We start from the raw sequence: 15,335 nt of genomic DNA, 5'->3' as shown, positions 1-15,335 counted from the left end.
TCCAAGTCAGGCTCCACACTCAGCGTGGAGTCTGCTTGGAATTCTCTCTCTCCCTCTTCCCCTCCCACGCCCTTGTTCCCTCCCCACTTTCTCTCTCTCAAATAAATAAATCTTTTTAAAAAATAAAAGGTGGAGGCAACCCAAGTGTCCTTCAGCAGATGAGTGGGTGAACAAAATGGGGTCTGTCCACAGTGTGGACTATTAGTCAGCCGTGAAAAAGAATGAAGTACAACATGGTTGAATCTCAGAAACATTATGCCATGTGAAGGAAGTCAGACACAAAGGACATTAGTCTTTGATTCCATTCCTATGAAAAGTCCAGCACTGGGAAATCTCAAGTCAGAAACTAGATTCGTGGCTGCTTAGGGTTGGGGTGGGGGTGTGAGAGTTAAAGGGGACAGAGTCTCTTTTTGAGGTGATGAAAATGTTATAAAATTATGATGACAGGTATATACACCCACGAGTATGCCAAAAACCATTGACTAATACACCTTAAATGGGTGGAGGGAATGGAATGTGAGTGAGTTATAGATCCATAAAACTGGTTTTTTTACATTTTTTTTAAAGATTTATTTATCTTAGAGAGGGCACATGCATGGGGGAAGGGGCAGAGGGAGAGGGGGACAATCTCAAGCAGGCTCCCTGCTGAGTATGGAGCCTGACGTGGGGCTCGATCTCATGGCCCTGAGATCATGACCTGAGCGAAAGTCAAGAGTCAGATGCTTAACCAACTGAGCCACTCAGGCGCCCCAAGCTGTGTTTCTAAAAAGCACATCACATTGTCATGAGAACGGCTGGCCTGTCCTTGGCGTTGGCCTCACCTTGGCGTCCGAGCGCCTGTGGCGGTTCAGAGCACAGGTCCTGGAGCACAGCTGCTGGGCTTCCCACCCAGGAAAATGAAGCAGACTCTCAGAGCCTCGGTTCGCACATCTGTAAAATGAAAGTGATGAGAACACAGGCCTTGTTAAGGATTGAGCGTGCCCGGCCTGGTGGGGTCGAGCCGCGTGCTGGCCTGGGCCAGGGCTCTGTGAGCGCCTGCTCTACGTCCCTGTCCCCCTGCATCGCTGCTCCGACAAGGCAGTGCTGGGCGTGGCTCTCCTGAGCAGTGTCTCCCCCCATTCCCAAAGGGGTGTGGTTTTGTGATAACTTAGAGCCTTGGAACAGCTGCCTGGGAGATGCATTGCTCTTCCTTCCTGCTGGTCGACCCCTAAGCACTTCCCGGCTCTGTCCGCTGCCCCGCGCTGATGGGCCTGGAATGTAGGCAATGGAGATGGTGGGTTTGCTTCCAACTACCCTTCGGGGCTCATTGACCAGGTGTCTTCTGTGGGCCTGGGCTTGTGCTCAGTGTTGGGGACACACAACCGCATTATTAGAAGCACGGCTGCGCCTTCAGGGAGCTTAGAGTCTGCGGAAGAGGCCTCCCATGGCCAGCAAGCTGCATGTCGCACCAGGGGCACCCAGGGGAGCCGTGATCCCTTAGTGGTCGGCAGGGGCAGCCGGGGTGGCGGGCTGCGCAGGTAGGACTGGCCCCCAGACAGGTGTGGCGCTGGGGAAGCCCACAGCTAACGCGGGAAGGCCTGGCCTCTGTCACCTTCTGGGCTGGTCCACCAGCCTACTCAGTGTCTCCCCACAAGGCAGCTCTGGCATTTTCTCGCTTTGGAGGGTTTCCCATAAAGCTCAGCACAGAGGGCCACACTCGGCTTCCCCCAGGTGGGAGTGAAGGCCGAGACTGTCCAATAGACTGCTTTGATCCCCCTGCACTGGGATGAGTGCAGGAAGCCACCGAATGGAGGGGGCTGTCAGAGCAGGGGGTCAGGAGACAGCAGGCCGCGTATGCAGGGGACCCATCCCGTAGGACGAGGGCCGCCCCTGACGAGCGCGGAGGGAATACCGGACGTGAATTTGATCAGCCATTTTATTCGAAACATTGGCATCTTCCTTCCTGGCTCCCACCTGCCAGGCGTGAGCTCGCACTGCCTGAGTCACGTACTCTCCACAAGCCAGACCTGAGCCGGGGCCTTGGGAGTCTCTCCCCCGATCAGGAAAGCCCGGCTCTCCTGACTGGGGTTGTCAGAACCCCCTAACACACTGATAGGATCTGAGACCTGTGTGTACAGTTGTAAAAGGCCGGAGGGAGAGGGAGAAAGGAGTATCCGTGTGAGACGCTGTCCTCGTGCTTGCTTTCCAGCGTCTCCTGGCAGAATTTTGCAGGAGACCTTAACGGACTTCATTTCTCCTCTCTGCCCCCAAAGAATAGTTTCTGCTTTTGTAAAGGAGTTGGGAAGAAAGAAGCAAATGTGCCTGAGGCCAGTGTGGTCCGCAAACGCTTATGCTTTTCTCCAGCCCTTTACCGAAGAAGTGTGCAGACGTCTGATCTGTGCACTCAGGTTCTGTCCGCAGGACAAAGTGACGTCCGCAAACCTGAGTGCGCCTCAGAACCGCCTGGAGCGCTGAGGCCAGTGCAGGTGGCTGGGCCCTGCTGTCGGACTTCCTGAGTCAGGAGGACGAGGAGAGAATTTTCATTCTAACCAAATCGCAGGTGATGCTGTTGCCCGCGGCCCAGGGACCACACTTTGAAAACCAGTGCCTTAGGGATTCACTAAAAGCAGCATCCTGTGGTCAGAACGTAGTTCAATATATGGGTTAAACCCCTAAGGGTTTCTATAGTAGATGCATTTTAACCAGGATATTTGGTAATGATGGAGACCCTCAGGGTGTAAGCCTTATTCCAACACACTGTTCCTTCCTTCCCTTCCTTCCCTCCTTCCTTCCTTCCTTCCTTCCCTTCCTTCCCTCCTTCCTTCCTTCCTTCCTTCCTTCCCTTCTTTCCTTCCTTCCTTCCTTCCTTCCCTTCCTTTCCTTCCTTTCTTCCTTCTTTCTTCCTCCCTTCCTCCCTCTGCTCTTTCTTTCTTTCTTTCTTTCTTTCTTTCTTTCTTTCTTTCTCCAGAGGGGGGGGCAGGGAGGGGATGGGGGGAGCAGAGGGAAAGAGAATCTTGAGCAGACTCCACGCCCAGTGTGGAGCCCAACACAGGGCTCGATCTCACGACCCTGAGATCACGACCTGAGCTGAAATGAAGAGTTGTACACCAACTGACTGAACCACCCAGGCACCCCCCTCAACACTCTATTTCTGATTAGCAGTGCATAATTATCTTATCCATCCGTGGTCCATGATTGCTGATGTTGGTGCTCTGTGTTTGTCCAAAACCATGTCCAATCCGGAGGTTTGGTGGTGGTAGTGTAGCGTCCACACAGACCCAGCAGGTGCACTAACCGTCGCCCCTTGAGAAGAACGACCAAGACCTCTCCTGGCTGCGTGTCCCAGGCGCGTTCCATTTGGCCTCGGTGAGATTTCCTCGCCTGACACGTAGGGATAGAAGTACCTGTGTTGTGGGGTTGTTGTGAGGTCGAACTGAGTTCACCCTTACGAGGAGCTTAGGATAGCGTCTACCCCTGGTCGGTACTATGGACACGTTTATTCAATTCATGTACGGATGTTTTGCACGCGGGGGTCCCCGAGCTGGCCTTGGGCAGCATTGAGTGATCAGATGAGAAGGAGCGAGAGGCCCACGAGGGCATCAGAAAATAACAGCTCGCACCCTTCTTGAGCGGCCCGTGTTAAGCTCATGCGTTGCTTCTCTACAGGTAAAGCTGGTTAGCATCGACGCGGCGGAAATAGCGGACGGCAACCCCTCCCTGGTTCTTGGGCTGATATGGAACATAATCCTCTTCTTCCAGGTAAAGTGGTTTCCGTGACACGCAGGAATGATCTCCTGGAGCCTGCTTACGGCCAGCAGGATGGGGGCGGGGAGGGTGCACGTCGACGGAGACCGTGAGATCTTATTTCTGACAGATTGTGCCTTTTCCGTGTCTTGAAAAAGAACCAGAGGCCATCTGGTTGCTGATGATTCGGGTCCCTGTGATTTTATAGGGAAATGGAGCTCTGTTCTCCAGAAGGGTAGAGCGACCCCCTTGGGACTTAGAGAGTTACGTATTTACTCCAGAAGATCATTTTGTGGCAAAGTGTTACAAGAACTGGGGAAATACTTCTGCCCCAAACTTGAGCTCGGAGGGACTTTCCTAAAAGGACTAGTGTGCAGCAGAGACAGTCAGGGAGCGGGGAGGAAAGATGGCTGTGGGCAGGGGCATGCGTGACAGGTGAGGCTCTGCTGTCCGTCCTTGGCAACGTCAGCCTCTATTTAGAAACGTGGATTTTATCGGGAAGGACAGGATCTGTGGCTGGGGTCTGAAAGTGGCATTTAAAACAAGCTCAAGTTCTTGCCCCCGAATAGGAGGGAGCAAGCTGACATTTCGTCTTCTAAAATCCCTTCTTCTGAAATAGAAAGTCATGGCTCATCATTGAATTCCCTGCCAAGAGTAACAGTGACCTGCCCGGAGGTGATTTGCTGGGGCTTCTGTCTTAATGCTTGCGTTGCTGAGAGGAATGTGCCCAAACAAGGTTTACGGACAACAGACCCAGTTCTGTGTGAGCCTTGAACTTAAAGAAACCAGAGGCTGTCTCTCTGAGCTTCAGTTTCCACATCTGTGAAATGGGAGCAGTGGTCAGCTCTGTGGGAAAGCCCTTTGTCAACGGTACAGTGTTAGATACAGGTCTCAGTTCCTAATGTCTCTTATTAAACTCTCCGATCGATGCTGGAAACATCCTGAAAATGTGTCAAAAGTCAAGGCCTTAAATCCACCCCAGATCTCTATTCGTTCATTCACTAAATGTCTGTGCCAGGCTCTGCACACACGAAGTCCTGCCCTTATGACACTCTGGGACCACAGACAAGGTAGTCCCAAATTACAGAGCTGTGTGGTCCAGGTTCTGATCAAGGTATGAGCAGAGTGTTGTTAAATGATCTCAGAGCGGAGAATGGAGTGAGGAAAAGACGCCAGAGCTGGGTTTTGAAGGATGAATAGGAGTGCGTTGGACCAGTTCTCAGACTTTGCTGTGCAGACAGATTGCCTGGGGGTGGTGTTGAAATGCAGAGTCTGATTCTGTAGGTCTGGGGCAAGGCCTGGGGTTCTGCATTTCTCACAAGAGCCACATGATAGGAGCCCTGTTTCGAGTAGCCAGGAATTTGGTGATGGAGGAAAGGAACATCTAGGCAGTGGGACCAGGATGAACATAGGCATGGGGCTTGAAACAGCATCATGCATCCTGGGGCCCGTAGGCCATGAGAGGAAAGGGGTAGGTGGAAGCAGGTCAGGAAGACCTTGCAGGCGTGCATGGCCAAAGCACCAAAAGAGAGAGACTCCAGGAAGAGATGAGCTTCCCTGGGAAGTGTCTGTGTGCACTGCAAGCCACATAAAACAGTCTGGCCATCATGGGTACTTTAGGAAGTGGCTGCTCCCTATTTGGAGAACCAGTTATGTGTGAGCTGGTCCCTCCAGCCAGGCTCCTTGTGGCCTGGGGTCAGGGAAGGGTTTGCCCTGGGACTGTCTCCGGGGCCTGACCTGCCGTTTTCCTTCCAGATTAAGGAGCTCACGGGCAATCTCAGCAGAAACTCTCCATCTTCCAGCCTGTCACCTGGCTCGGGGGGCACAGACTCAGACTCCTCCTTCCCACCCACGCCCACCACGGAGAGGAGCCTGGCGGTATCGGTGAAAGATCAGAGGAAAGCTATCAGGACCCTGCTGGCGTGGGTGCAGAGGAAGACGAGGAAGTAAGCCATCGCGCCTTGTCCCCACCCCCACGACATGCTCTTGTCAGGCAGGGGGAGGGGGGCTTCCCGGGGTGGGATGGGGGCAGAGGGAGGGGGCACCAGCATGTATTAAGTTATGCACCTGTCGCTTCCTGGAGGCTCTGAGAGCGAGGAACGCTGTGCATTTTCAGTCTCTGCACACGCAAAGCTGTATTTGCAGAATGTTTGGTTCGCAGAAAACTGATTGGAAGATTGGAATACAAATCAAAGGGGCTTCGCCCCATTTAATGCCAAAGAGAGAAGGACTGTTGGAGCCTCATAACATGGCCATAGTCTTTGTTAAGCTGCGGGAAATCGGGTACAGACTCTTCTGTACCCACTTAAACCCTAGGAACAATAAAGGCTGAATCATGCTCGTTAGATCTAGCCTTTCCAAAACCGAGACAGGGGACCCGGAGCAAAGGTCCCGGGCTACTGGGTGACCCCATGCCAGCAGGCCAGGGCTCCTCGCAATTTTTTATCGGGCCTTTTACTGGCAGCCAGCTGACAGCCCCTGGGGCCCCTGGGCCGTGGGTGGGGATGGCCGGAAAGTTAGGCCACGTGCAATGAGAGCCACACCACCACAGGGCCACCCAGCTCTGCCACACTCAGACGGGAGGGTCTTCCTGGCACATCACAGCCACGTCTGCAGGACGGTAACTTATTGGCCGCCTTCCAGGACAGTGAGGATTGAGTGAAGCGAGCTTGTGGAAGCACTTTGCACGGTCCCAGCTCTTAATAAGCACTTACTCGTTGGGTCCCTTCTCCCCGCTCTATGGAAATAAAAGAAAAAAGAGAAAAGAAGAGAGGAGAGAGTTGGCTCTTTGGGTTTGGACCGAGGGGTCGAGCAGGATAGAACTGATGAACGCAAACAACCCTTAGATGTGGTTTAAAAAGAAATCAACCGAAAGAGAGCTCGGGGCCAGGAGGTAGGGCGACCGTCAAGGAGAAGACGTGTCTGTGGGATCGTGGAACGGTTCTGTATTTCCCTCGTGGCGGCGGCTGCTGGTCTGTACTGGACAGAGTGGCGTGGTATCATACCCCACCCCACGGGAGTGCCACTGGAGGAATCCAGACGCGGTCTGTGGCTCAGTGGTCTCGCACCCACGTCAGGGTCCTGCTTTTGGCGATACGCTCAGGTGAGAGACGATGCCCGAGGGAAACTGGACGAACGGTGTCGGAGCCCTCCGTACTGCTTTTCCAGCTGCTTCGGAATCTCGAATCATTTCTGAATAAAACTGTCTTGTAAGAGCGGTCAGTGACCACGGTTGGAAGATGGGTGACGTCTCTGGGGATGGATCCTGAAGGAAATTAGTGCCTGGCACGATTATCTATCATCCGTCACTTGTAAATTGTTAATGTTATTGATATGAATACTGCCATTGGCTGCCCCTGAGCCGGGGGCTTGTGTCTGCCACGTGGGCAAAACCTAACGCTTCCCCACAACAGGGTCGTAGTGAGATGGTCCTCATTTTACGACTGAGGAGCTTGAGGGCCGGAGAGGATACGGGACTTGCCGCAGCAAGGCCACAGCACTGGGAACGCACGGGGGGCGGCCAGGATGTGACCTTGGCTTTTGACGGCATGCCCTGATGGCCTGTTTTGACCTTCTCTGCAACCTGCAGTGTGGAGAGTCGCTCCTTTATGTGCCTGGGAATCTGGGAGCACAAGCTCCCGTTCTGCCTCTGGGTGCAAATTACACCTTTCTAGTCTATTGTTCTAGATTATTCTAACATTATTCTGTTCTCTGGAAATGGAGATGATGGGTGGTTTGGCACCGCTGTCCGGGGACCCAGGGCCTGGTGAGTTGGCAGCTCGGAGGCCCACGGGGCTGCCACGTGTGGGCTCCTCACCGGGGAGGGGCGTGTGTCTCCTGACCTGCGGCGTGGCCGCTGTGGCTGCTTTTTGCTGCAGGTATGGCGTGGCAGTGCAGGACTTCACGGGCAGCTGGAGAAGTGGGATGGCCTTCCTGGCCGTGATCAAGGCCATCGACCCCAGCCTGGTCGACATGAAGCAGGCCCTGGAAGACTCCATGCGGGAGAACCTAGAGAAGGCTTTCAGCATCGCGCACGAGGCCCTTCACATCCCCAGGCTCCTGGAGCCAGAAGGTAGTGCTCGTTCTTTCTCTTTTTTGCTTGTTAATAATTTTTGGGATATAAGATGTAGAAAAATTTGGAAATTACCGAAAACTCTAATGAAGACGTGTTTATATTTCCTATATCCCTGCCCCTTAGTATTCGTCTATGCATCTCATTACCATTTTTTTACATAATTGAGATCATTCGGTGCACGTATACAGTTGACCCTTGAGCAATGCAGGGGTGAGGGATGCTGACTGCCCCACCACACTTGGAAATCCACATACAACTTCTGACTCCCCAGAAACTTAACTACCAATAACCTGCTGTTGACCTTACTGATAACATGAGCAGTTAATGAACACACTCTGCATGTTATATATATTATACACTGTGTTCTTGCAGTAAAGTAATCTAGAGAAAAGAAAACGTTATTAAGAAAATCATAAGGAAGAGAAAATACATTTACAGGACCGTACTGTATTTACTGAAAAAAAATCTGCGTATGAGCGGACCCGCCCAGTTCAAACCTGCGTCACCCCAGGGTCAGCTCTGGTTTTGTATTTTACTTTTCGTTTCGAAGTTTTTTAATTCCAGGACAGTTACCATACAGTGTCCTGTTAGTTACAGGTGTACGACATAGTGATTCAGCAATTCCGAACTTTGTTCAGTGCTCCTCGGTAACTGTGCTCTTCATGCCCATCGCCTGTCTGTCCTTTGCTTTTTTTTATTTACTGTTGTAATCACGACAGCAGCACTGTGCCTGTTGCTATATGTCCTTGTTGTGTATGTTTAATGGCTGCACAGTGGCCCGTTTCATGGGTGTACCAGCGTTCACTTAGGTCTCCCACCCTGGTGGACGCCCAGGTTGTTGAGGAAGCAGTCACGTCTGTATACACAGTCACACAGTGACCACCCCACATGATGTCCTTCGGGACCAGAGTGGGAAAGTGCACCCCTTTTTAAGGCGCTTGGGTGTCTATCCGATGGCTTTCCGCGGGGCTTGGGCTGATTCGTGACCCCCTCCAGCACTGAGGTGGGGGTCCCAATCAGCAGACTCGCTAAGGGGGCCCGCAGTGAGCTGGCTGCTCCCTGTGGGGAACTCAGCCAGGAATAACGGACAGCCTTGGGAAGGAGGAATTCTGGATTCTGCATCCCAGCTCCGCTCTCCGTCAGCCAGATGTGAGACCGTAGTCAAGTGATTCATCCCCTCTGGGTCTAAATTTCCTAAAGTACAAAACAAAGAGAAAAAACATCAAAGGTCTGTGGGACCCTTCACCATCAAGCAGGCCCTGATCCTATTTAAAAATCATGCGTTTGCCGTCCTCCTAACTCCTGTGTCTCTCTCAACAGACATCATGGTTGACACGCCCGACGAGCAGTCCATCGTGACTTACGTGGCACAGTTTCTGGAACATTTCCCGGAGCTGGAAGCCGTATGTTTGTTCCCCTTACCTTTCATGCAGAAAGTGTGCGTTTCCGTCTGCCGGCCATCACACGCAGCTGGGGTTCGGGCCGCGTTGTTCCGTGCAACGAGCAGTAATAATCAAAACTGGGTCTCAAGCCCTAGAGACATTTACTTTCAGAATCATAGATAAGGTGCCTTTGGCCAGCCAGCCATACCCCTTGCAGAGGTCTTCCCGTCCCAAACTTCATGGAGATTGTCAAAGCTGCTCGCTTTTTGTATGGATTGGCTACCTGATTCTCTGGGTGTCCGATGGAACATTTTAGCGGTTTACGAGATTTTATCAGAGTGTGCAAAATGATAACAGACGATGACCGTTCAGAAGCACGCCCTCTTATTTTCAGAATCCGTGGCTATACTTGGAGCAGAGTCAGACCTTTCACAAGTTGTCACGGCTCCCCTGAACTTGCACCAACCCCGTGCCCAACCTTGAGACGATAGTAGAGATAGCAACAGCATAACAGCAGATCTCTGTTGAATTCATTGGTAATTTACAAAACACCCGGCACTCACTCAGGGGGACCCAGCAGTAGCCTGGATGGATAAGGTCCCCTGACCCCCTACGGCTTTGTTCTAATAGAGAAAACAGTTAACCAGTGAGCCAACACATTCTAGGCGTTCAGGTAGTGGTAAGTACTAGACAGAAGCAGAATAAGCATGAAGAGCTAATGCTCACGCGGGGGGGGGGGGGCGGCGCAGGGCTGCGCTTGGAGCTGGAGGCTGGTCAGGTAAGCGCCCTGTGTATCTCCGGGCTGACTGCCCCAGTCCTACTGCGCGTCATTATCCTCATGTTACAGATGAGGATACAGATGGTCAGAGAAGCTTAAAGACCACTCCAGGATCACAGCTACTGAGAGACCCCGGGGCTCTGTGACTCCTCAGTTCTGGCTCTTAGATCCCTTACAACATGTGGCTGAAACTGAGGTCCCATTTTGTGCAGCTCCAAAGAGCCAGAGGGGTCCTCCTGTGTTGTGGCTTTCATTCCGTTCCCTTTCTGTGTGTGTGTGTGTGTGTGTGTGTCTCCTGCCTGTCCCTACACCACAGATCACTTCCCAGGGTGCTTTAAAAGCAGGAATTCCCTGGGCTGGAATGGCCATTCTGCCACTTAAAGCTGTGTGACCTTGAGCTGCTTACTCAACATCTCTGATATGTTGTCTGTATGAGGTGTCATCTGTGAAACGGAAATACCACCCGCATTTCGGAGTCATATGAAGAATAAATCGATGCGTGAAGTACCCAGTCTTCTTCCTGCCACGACAGTTGATGCTCAGCCAAGGGTGCTGGTTGTGATTGTTTTGTAATTCAGTTTTCTCTGCCCATCGGTACATTCCGAGACACTAGGCACCACGGCCTTTATTAGCCCTGAGCTCTAAAGCTGCAGGCAGAGTTTGAAATCAACTGAATCTTACGGTATCTGTGTGAGTCAAGGTCGTAGTCAGGTTTCGGCAAATCTGATACTTGGACCTCCCCAGCGCTGGGGTCAGAGACTGGGGCTGGGAGGAGAGAGTGGATGAGGTAGGGTACCTGGAGACAGTGGTCCTGATTCACAGAACACAGTGCATCACGGCAGAACTTCCCAGGTACCTCCCCAAGGAACACAGATGGGAAGTCCCAGCTAATCTGGACACCCACTTAGCTGTTCCTTAACAATTCAGCTGAGTTGAGTTCATTTCACTAAACCTTTGGTAAGCCCTGGGCAGCCATGTGCCAGACGCCGTGCCTAGCTTTATGGCCCAACATATGGTTTATTTGGGTCAGTGCATCACGTACACTTGGAAAGAATAGGTCTTAGGTGGTGAAAAAATTGACATTTTAAAAATACTGATTAGATCGAGTTGGTTAATATGCTCTTCTCGTATTCTGTACACCGACTGATTTTTTTCCTACTCTTCCTATCAATTAGTGTGAGGGAAAAATGTTAAAAATCTCCAACTTAATGGTTGTGGTTGTGTTTCTCTTCTTAGTCCTGTTCGTTTTCGCTTTCTGACGTTGAAGCTATGCTGTAAACGCCTGCACATTTAGGATTGTCGTCTTTTCCTGATGGCTCGATCGTTGTGTTTTTCTGCAGTTTCAGTCTTTGTCTCGAAGTGTACTTTGAAAGGAATAGAACCATACCAGCTTTCTTATTATTAGTGTTTACGTGATATCTCTTTTTCCATATTTTCCTTCCAGTGTGCGTGTGCTTATATTTAAAGCAGGTGTCTTGTAAACCGTATACAGTTAGGTCTTGCTTTTTATCCCTTCTGACAAGAATTAGTGCATCATTTTATTAGTGTATTTCTCAACTGTTGACACAGAGTTAATCTACCGTCCTGATTATTGTTTTTCATTGGTCTTATCTCTTCTGTGCTCCTTTGTCCTTCCTTCCTAATTTTTTTTGGATTATATGATTATTTTTTGGTTTCCATTTTATCTCCTCTCTTGGTTTTTTGGCCACATCTCCTTGTTTTATCCTTGCAATAGCTTCTCTAGGGATTATAATACTCATCTCGACCCTACTTTAGTCTACCTTGAAGTGTTATACTGCTTTAAGTAAAATGCATGTTGTATGCATTTTTATGTATTAACAATGTAATTCCATGCGCTTCTCTGTTCCTTTGTGCTGTGATTGTCATTTACTTTACTTCTATATGTGTTTTAACCCCCAGTGCTTTGTTATTATTATTACTTTAAATGGTCAATAGACTTTTTAAGAAAAGTATTTGAATAGTCTTTTATATTGACCATATATTTATCATTTGGGGGTACTTTTCATTCCCTCCTTCAGATCTGGGCTTCCATCTGTGGTCATTTCCCTTCGGCCTGGAGAGCTACGTTTGTATTTCTTGTAGTCTTGGTTACTTTTGGAGTCTTTTATTTGCTAGTTCTAACCCTGTATCATATTTGAGTCTACTTCTAATGATTGTTGTTTCTCTTGATTATGGGTCTCATTTTCCTGCTTCTCTGTGTCTTAAAATGTTTTGTTTTATGCCAGACCTGGTATATGTTAAAATGTTTTGTTTTATGCCAGACCTGGTATATGAAAGAAGAGTAGAGATTGAGATAGCCAACATTTTTACCCCAGAGAATGTAGCCTTTTCCCAAACAAGGACCTGATTGAGAAGCTGACTGTTTTGACCTTCTCAGGAGTCAATAATGGCTACGGTGCGGTTTTATTTAATGTCACCACCTGGTTTCAAATGATTTTAGGATGAGGTCAGTCAACTCTCTCCACCAATACACTGGGAGCCTAGCTTTGCAATACCACCAAGATTGCTCTCTGCTCTTCAGCCCTGCCCTCAGCTGCTGCTTACTTAGCCAAAGTCCCTGCATGTGAGAATTAGTATATGAAGAGAACTGGTTTTGCATTTGGGGCCCTCCCATATTTAATCTCTCGCACTGGCCTATACAGTCAATAAAGATTCTGCTAATCTTTCCTTAGCCTGGGTAGGTTTGCTCTCCTATCCACACTCATCCTAGGCAATGGCCCGCCAGTCCGAAGTAGCTGACACTCACTTAGGAAGGGCTCGTCCTTCTCTAGAGTTCAGTTCATTGAGATTTCTTTGCACCCATAGCTTTTAATACACATTATTTTTAACGTATCTGGTGTCTTCACATTTCAGCAGGAACAACCATCTGCATCTTTTAATTAGAACACTTCGCATTAGTTCTGAAGTGGCTTTTTCCACATTGGTTTTTGTTTTATGAGCGGGAAATATACATCGTACGTCAACACTCCTCTGATTTTATGTTGCAGGAGGATTTCGTGGATTCCGACAAAGAAGCCCCTATTGAATCCACCTTTGTCCGCATCAAAGAAACTCCTTCTGAACAGGAGAGCACAGTCTTCCTTCTGACTGAAAACGGGGAGCGAGCCTATACCATTAACCATGAAGCCAGCCAACCACCGCCCTCCAAAGTCTTTGTCTGTGACAAGCCCGAGAGCGGGAAGGAATGCTTCCTCAGTGGTGTGTCCAGCAGTGCACTGTCAGACGGCTCCGCCGAGTTCATGCACCAGATCGTCGACCAGACCCTCCAGGGGGTCCCAGGTAAGGTCAGCAGCACCAATGACCCATCTCCAGAATCTTCCATTTTGTCATCCAGAAAGGACAGCCGGAGGTCCAACTCTTTGCCAGTCAAGAAAACTGTGCACTTTGAGGCTGACACCTACAAGGACGCGTCCTGCAGTAAGGACCCTTTCTACAGTCAAGACCTTCGCTTTGAAGGGAGCCCGAGAGGGACAAAGGACTCATTGCTGAAGCAGGATGGGTACATCCTGGCAGTTGAGACTGCTGAGGAAAAGCCGAAACAGGAGGCCCCAAAGATTTCGGAAGCAGCCTCTGATGAGTCCCCAGGGGACATCTCTTTGGTGGATGGTAAGATCAGTCATTCACAGACTACCCAGAGTTCTCCCTCCTGGAATGGGGAGCCGGAGGGTGAGGCCAGCCCGGGGGAGGAGAGTCGTCCCCTTTCACCCCTTGGGGACGGCACTGTTATGGCTGATTCCTTGGAGATCAAGGTCAAGCTGCTGACCGTAGAAGCTATGGGTAAGGAAGACTATTTTGAAGGCATTCCTTTAAAAGCCTCTAAATTTAGCAGCGACCTAATAGATTTTGCCTCGACCAGCCAGGCTTTCAAGGGGGTTCCTTCGCCTCATGAGAAAAAACCAGTGGAGGATGAGGTTTTGGAGGACCAGGCTGAGAAACTGGGGAAGAGGAGAAGTAAGTCTGCGCACCAGAGGAAAGATTCGGATGAGTCCCCAGAGAGGCCCGATAAGCTTGAACCTCACAGGGACCCCAGGCAAGAAGACCAAGGCTATTCTCTGGCCCCAAGGGAGGCGCCAGCAGATAAGAAGCCAGAGGTGTACGAGAAGCCCAAACGCAAGTCCACGCACCGCCGTCGGGGCAGGGACGAGGGGGAGGCTGCAGGGCCGCAGGGGGAGCTGCCCTCTGAGCCGCCGCCGAGCAGCAGCGTCAGCCTGGAGACCCTGCCCAGTCGCAGTGAGGAGGGCCTGGACTTCAAGCCCTCCCCGCCGCTGTCCAAGGTCTCCGTCATTCCCCACGACCTGTTCTACTACCCGCACTACGAGGTGCCCCTGGCCGCGGTTTTGGAGGCTTACGCGGAGGGCGCAGAGGATTTGAAAAACGAAGACCTGGATCTCGAGGAGCCGGAGAGCTATCTGTGTGACGTGGGGGCCAGGGATGAGGCCAAGGAGGCCGACGAGGCCGAGGAGGCCGAGGCCTCTCGGAGCAGCTGCAGCTTCTCAGGGCTGGCCGAGGACGTCCCCAAGGCCAGCATCCCCGTGGCACCATATCCTGACAGGGGTGTGGAGGACGCCAGACCAGCCTCAGAGCCCACCGACCCGTCCCCACCAGAGGACCGCCAGCGAGGGGAGGCCAAAGACAGTTCCCCTGTGGAGAGCCAGCAGGTACTTGATTGTGGGTTCGGGAACCCTGGGCCCTGCACAGGGACTCTGCTCTTCTCCCTCCATAAAATAGGGAAACAGAAGCTGCCCTCGCAGGCAGCCCAGGCCAGAATTTAAGGAGGCACTCGCCTGGGGACTCGGGCAAGGACAGAGCTGGCACCCCTCGGCACTCCTGAAATTTTGTACCTCGGGTGCCTCCGTGGCCTCCCCGCAGCCCTAGCCCTCCCCATGAGGGGGCCAAGAAGATGGAATGAGGTCATGCTTGAGGGCCCCAGGTAGTAGTAGCCGTAATCGTTGTCACTGCTACTCGTGGCCACATCTAGTGCCGCTTGGTGAGTCTTAGCCCCGCCTCCTGCAGCAGCCTGAGGACACCCGGTGAGCTCACATTTGACTCTGGCCTGGATTTTTGAAGGTTGCCTGTTGGTACAATTATCTGGCCCCTGTGCTTAGAAGTGGGGGACACGCACTTCCGAGTTCTGGCAGCTGGGCACATGCTCAGCCCGTACTTGGTGTTCCCATTTGCCTGGCCCAGCAGCTCGAGGAGCCACCGGAGTGGGCGGTGAGAGGGTGCAGGGGCCCCTGAGCTGCTGCTCCTCTCCGTCCTCTTCCTTCCCTCCCCTCCAGCCAGGCCGGCCTCCCCCCTGGCTGCCAGGCACTCCACACTCTGCTCTGCTCCCCTCACGCTTCACTTGGCAAGCACT

General features: G+C 51.5%; 1 protein-coding gene across 3 annotated transcripts in view; it reads left to right on the top strand.

Moving 5' to 3' along the window:
• The window catches only part of CLMN (calmin), a 115,605-nt gene that overhangs the window by 81,204 nt on the left and 19,066 nt on the right, over positions 1–15,335 (top strand). For all 3 annotated transcript variants that reach the window (XM_087856208.1, XM_045815798.2, XM_045815800.2), the window contains exons 5-9: positions 3,646–3,738; positions 5,479–5,669; positions 7,602–7,795; positions 9,119–9,201; positions 12,967–14,637. In XM_087856208.1, the coding sequence (XP_087712334.1) occupies positions 3,646–3,738; positions 5,479–5,669; positions 7,602–7,795; positions 9,119–9,201; positions 12,967–14,637 (2,232 nt within the window). The remainder of the gene's footprint in view (positions 1–3,645; positions 3,739–5,478; positions 5,670–7,601; positions 7,796–9,118; positions 9,202–12,966; positions 14,638–15,335) is intronic.

Source organism: Ursus americanus, chromosome 26, assembly GCF_024610735.1.
Source record: "Ursus americanus isolate L20-20 chromosome 26, mUrsAme1.1.p, whole genome shotgun sequence".
NCBI lineage: Eukaryota > Metazoa > Chordata > Mammalia > Carnivora > Ursidae > Ursus > Ursus americanus.
This window is presented reverse-complemented; position numbering and strand designations above follow the sequence as displayed.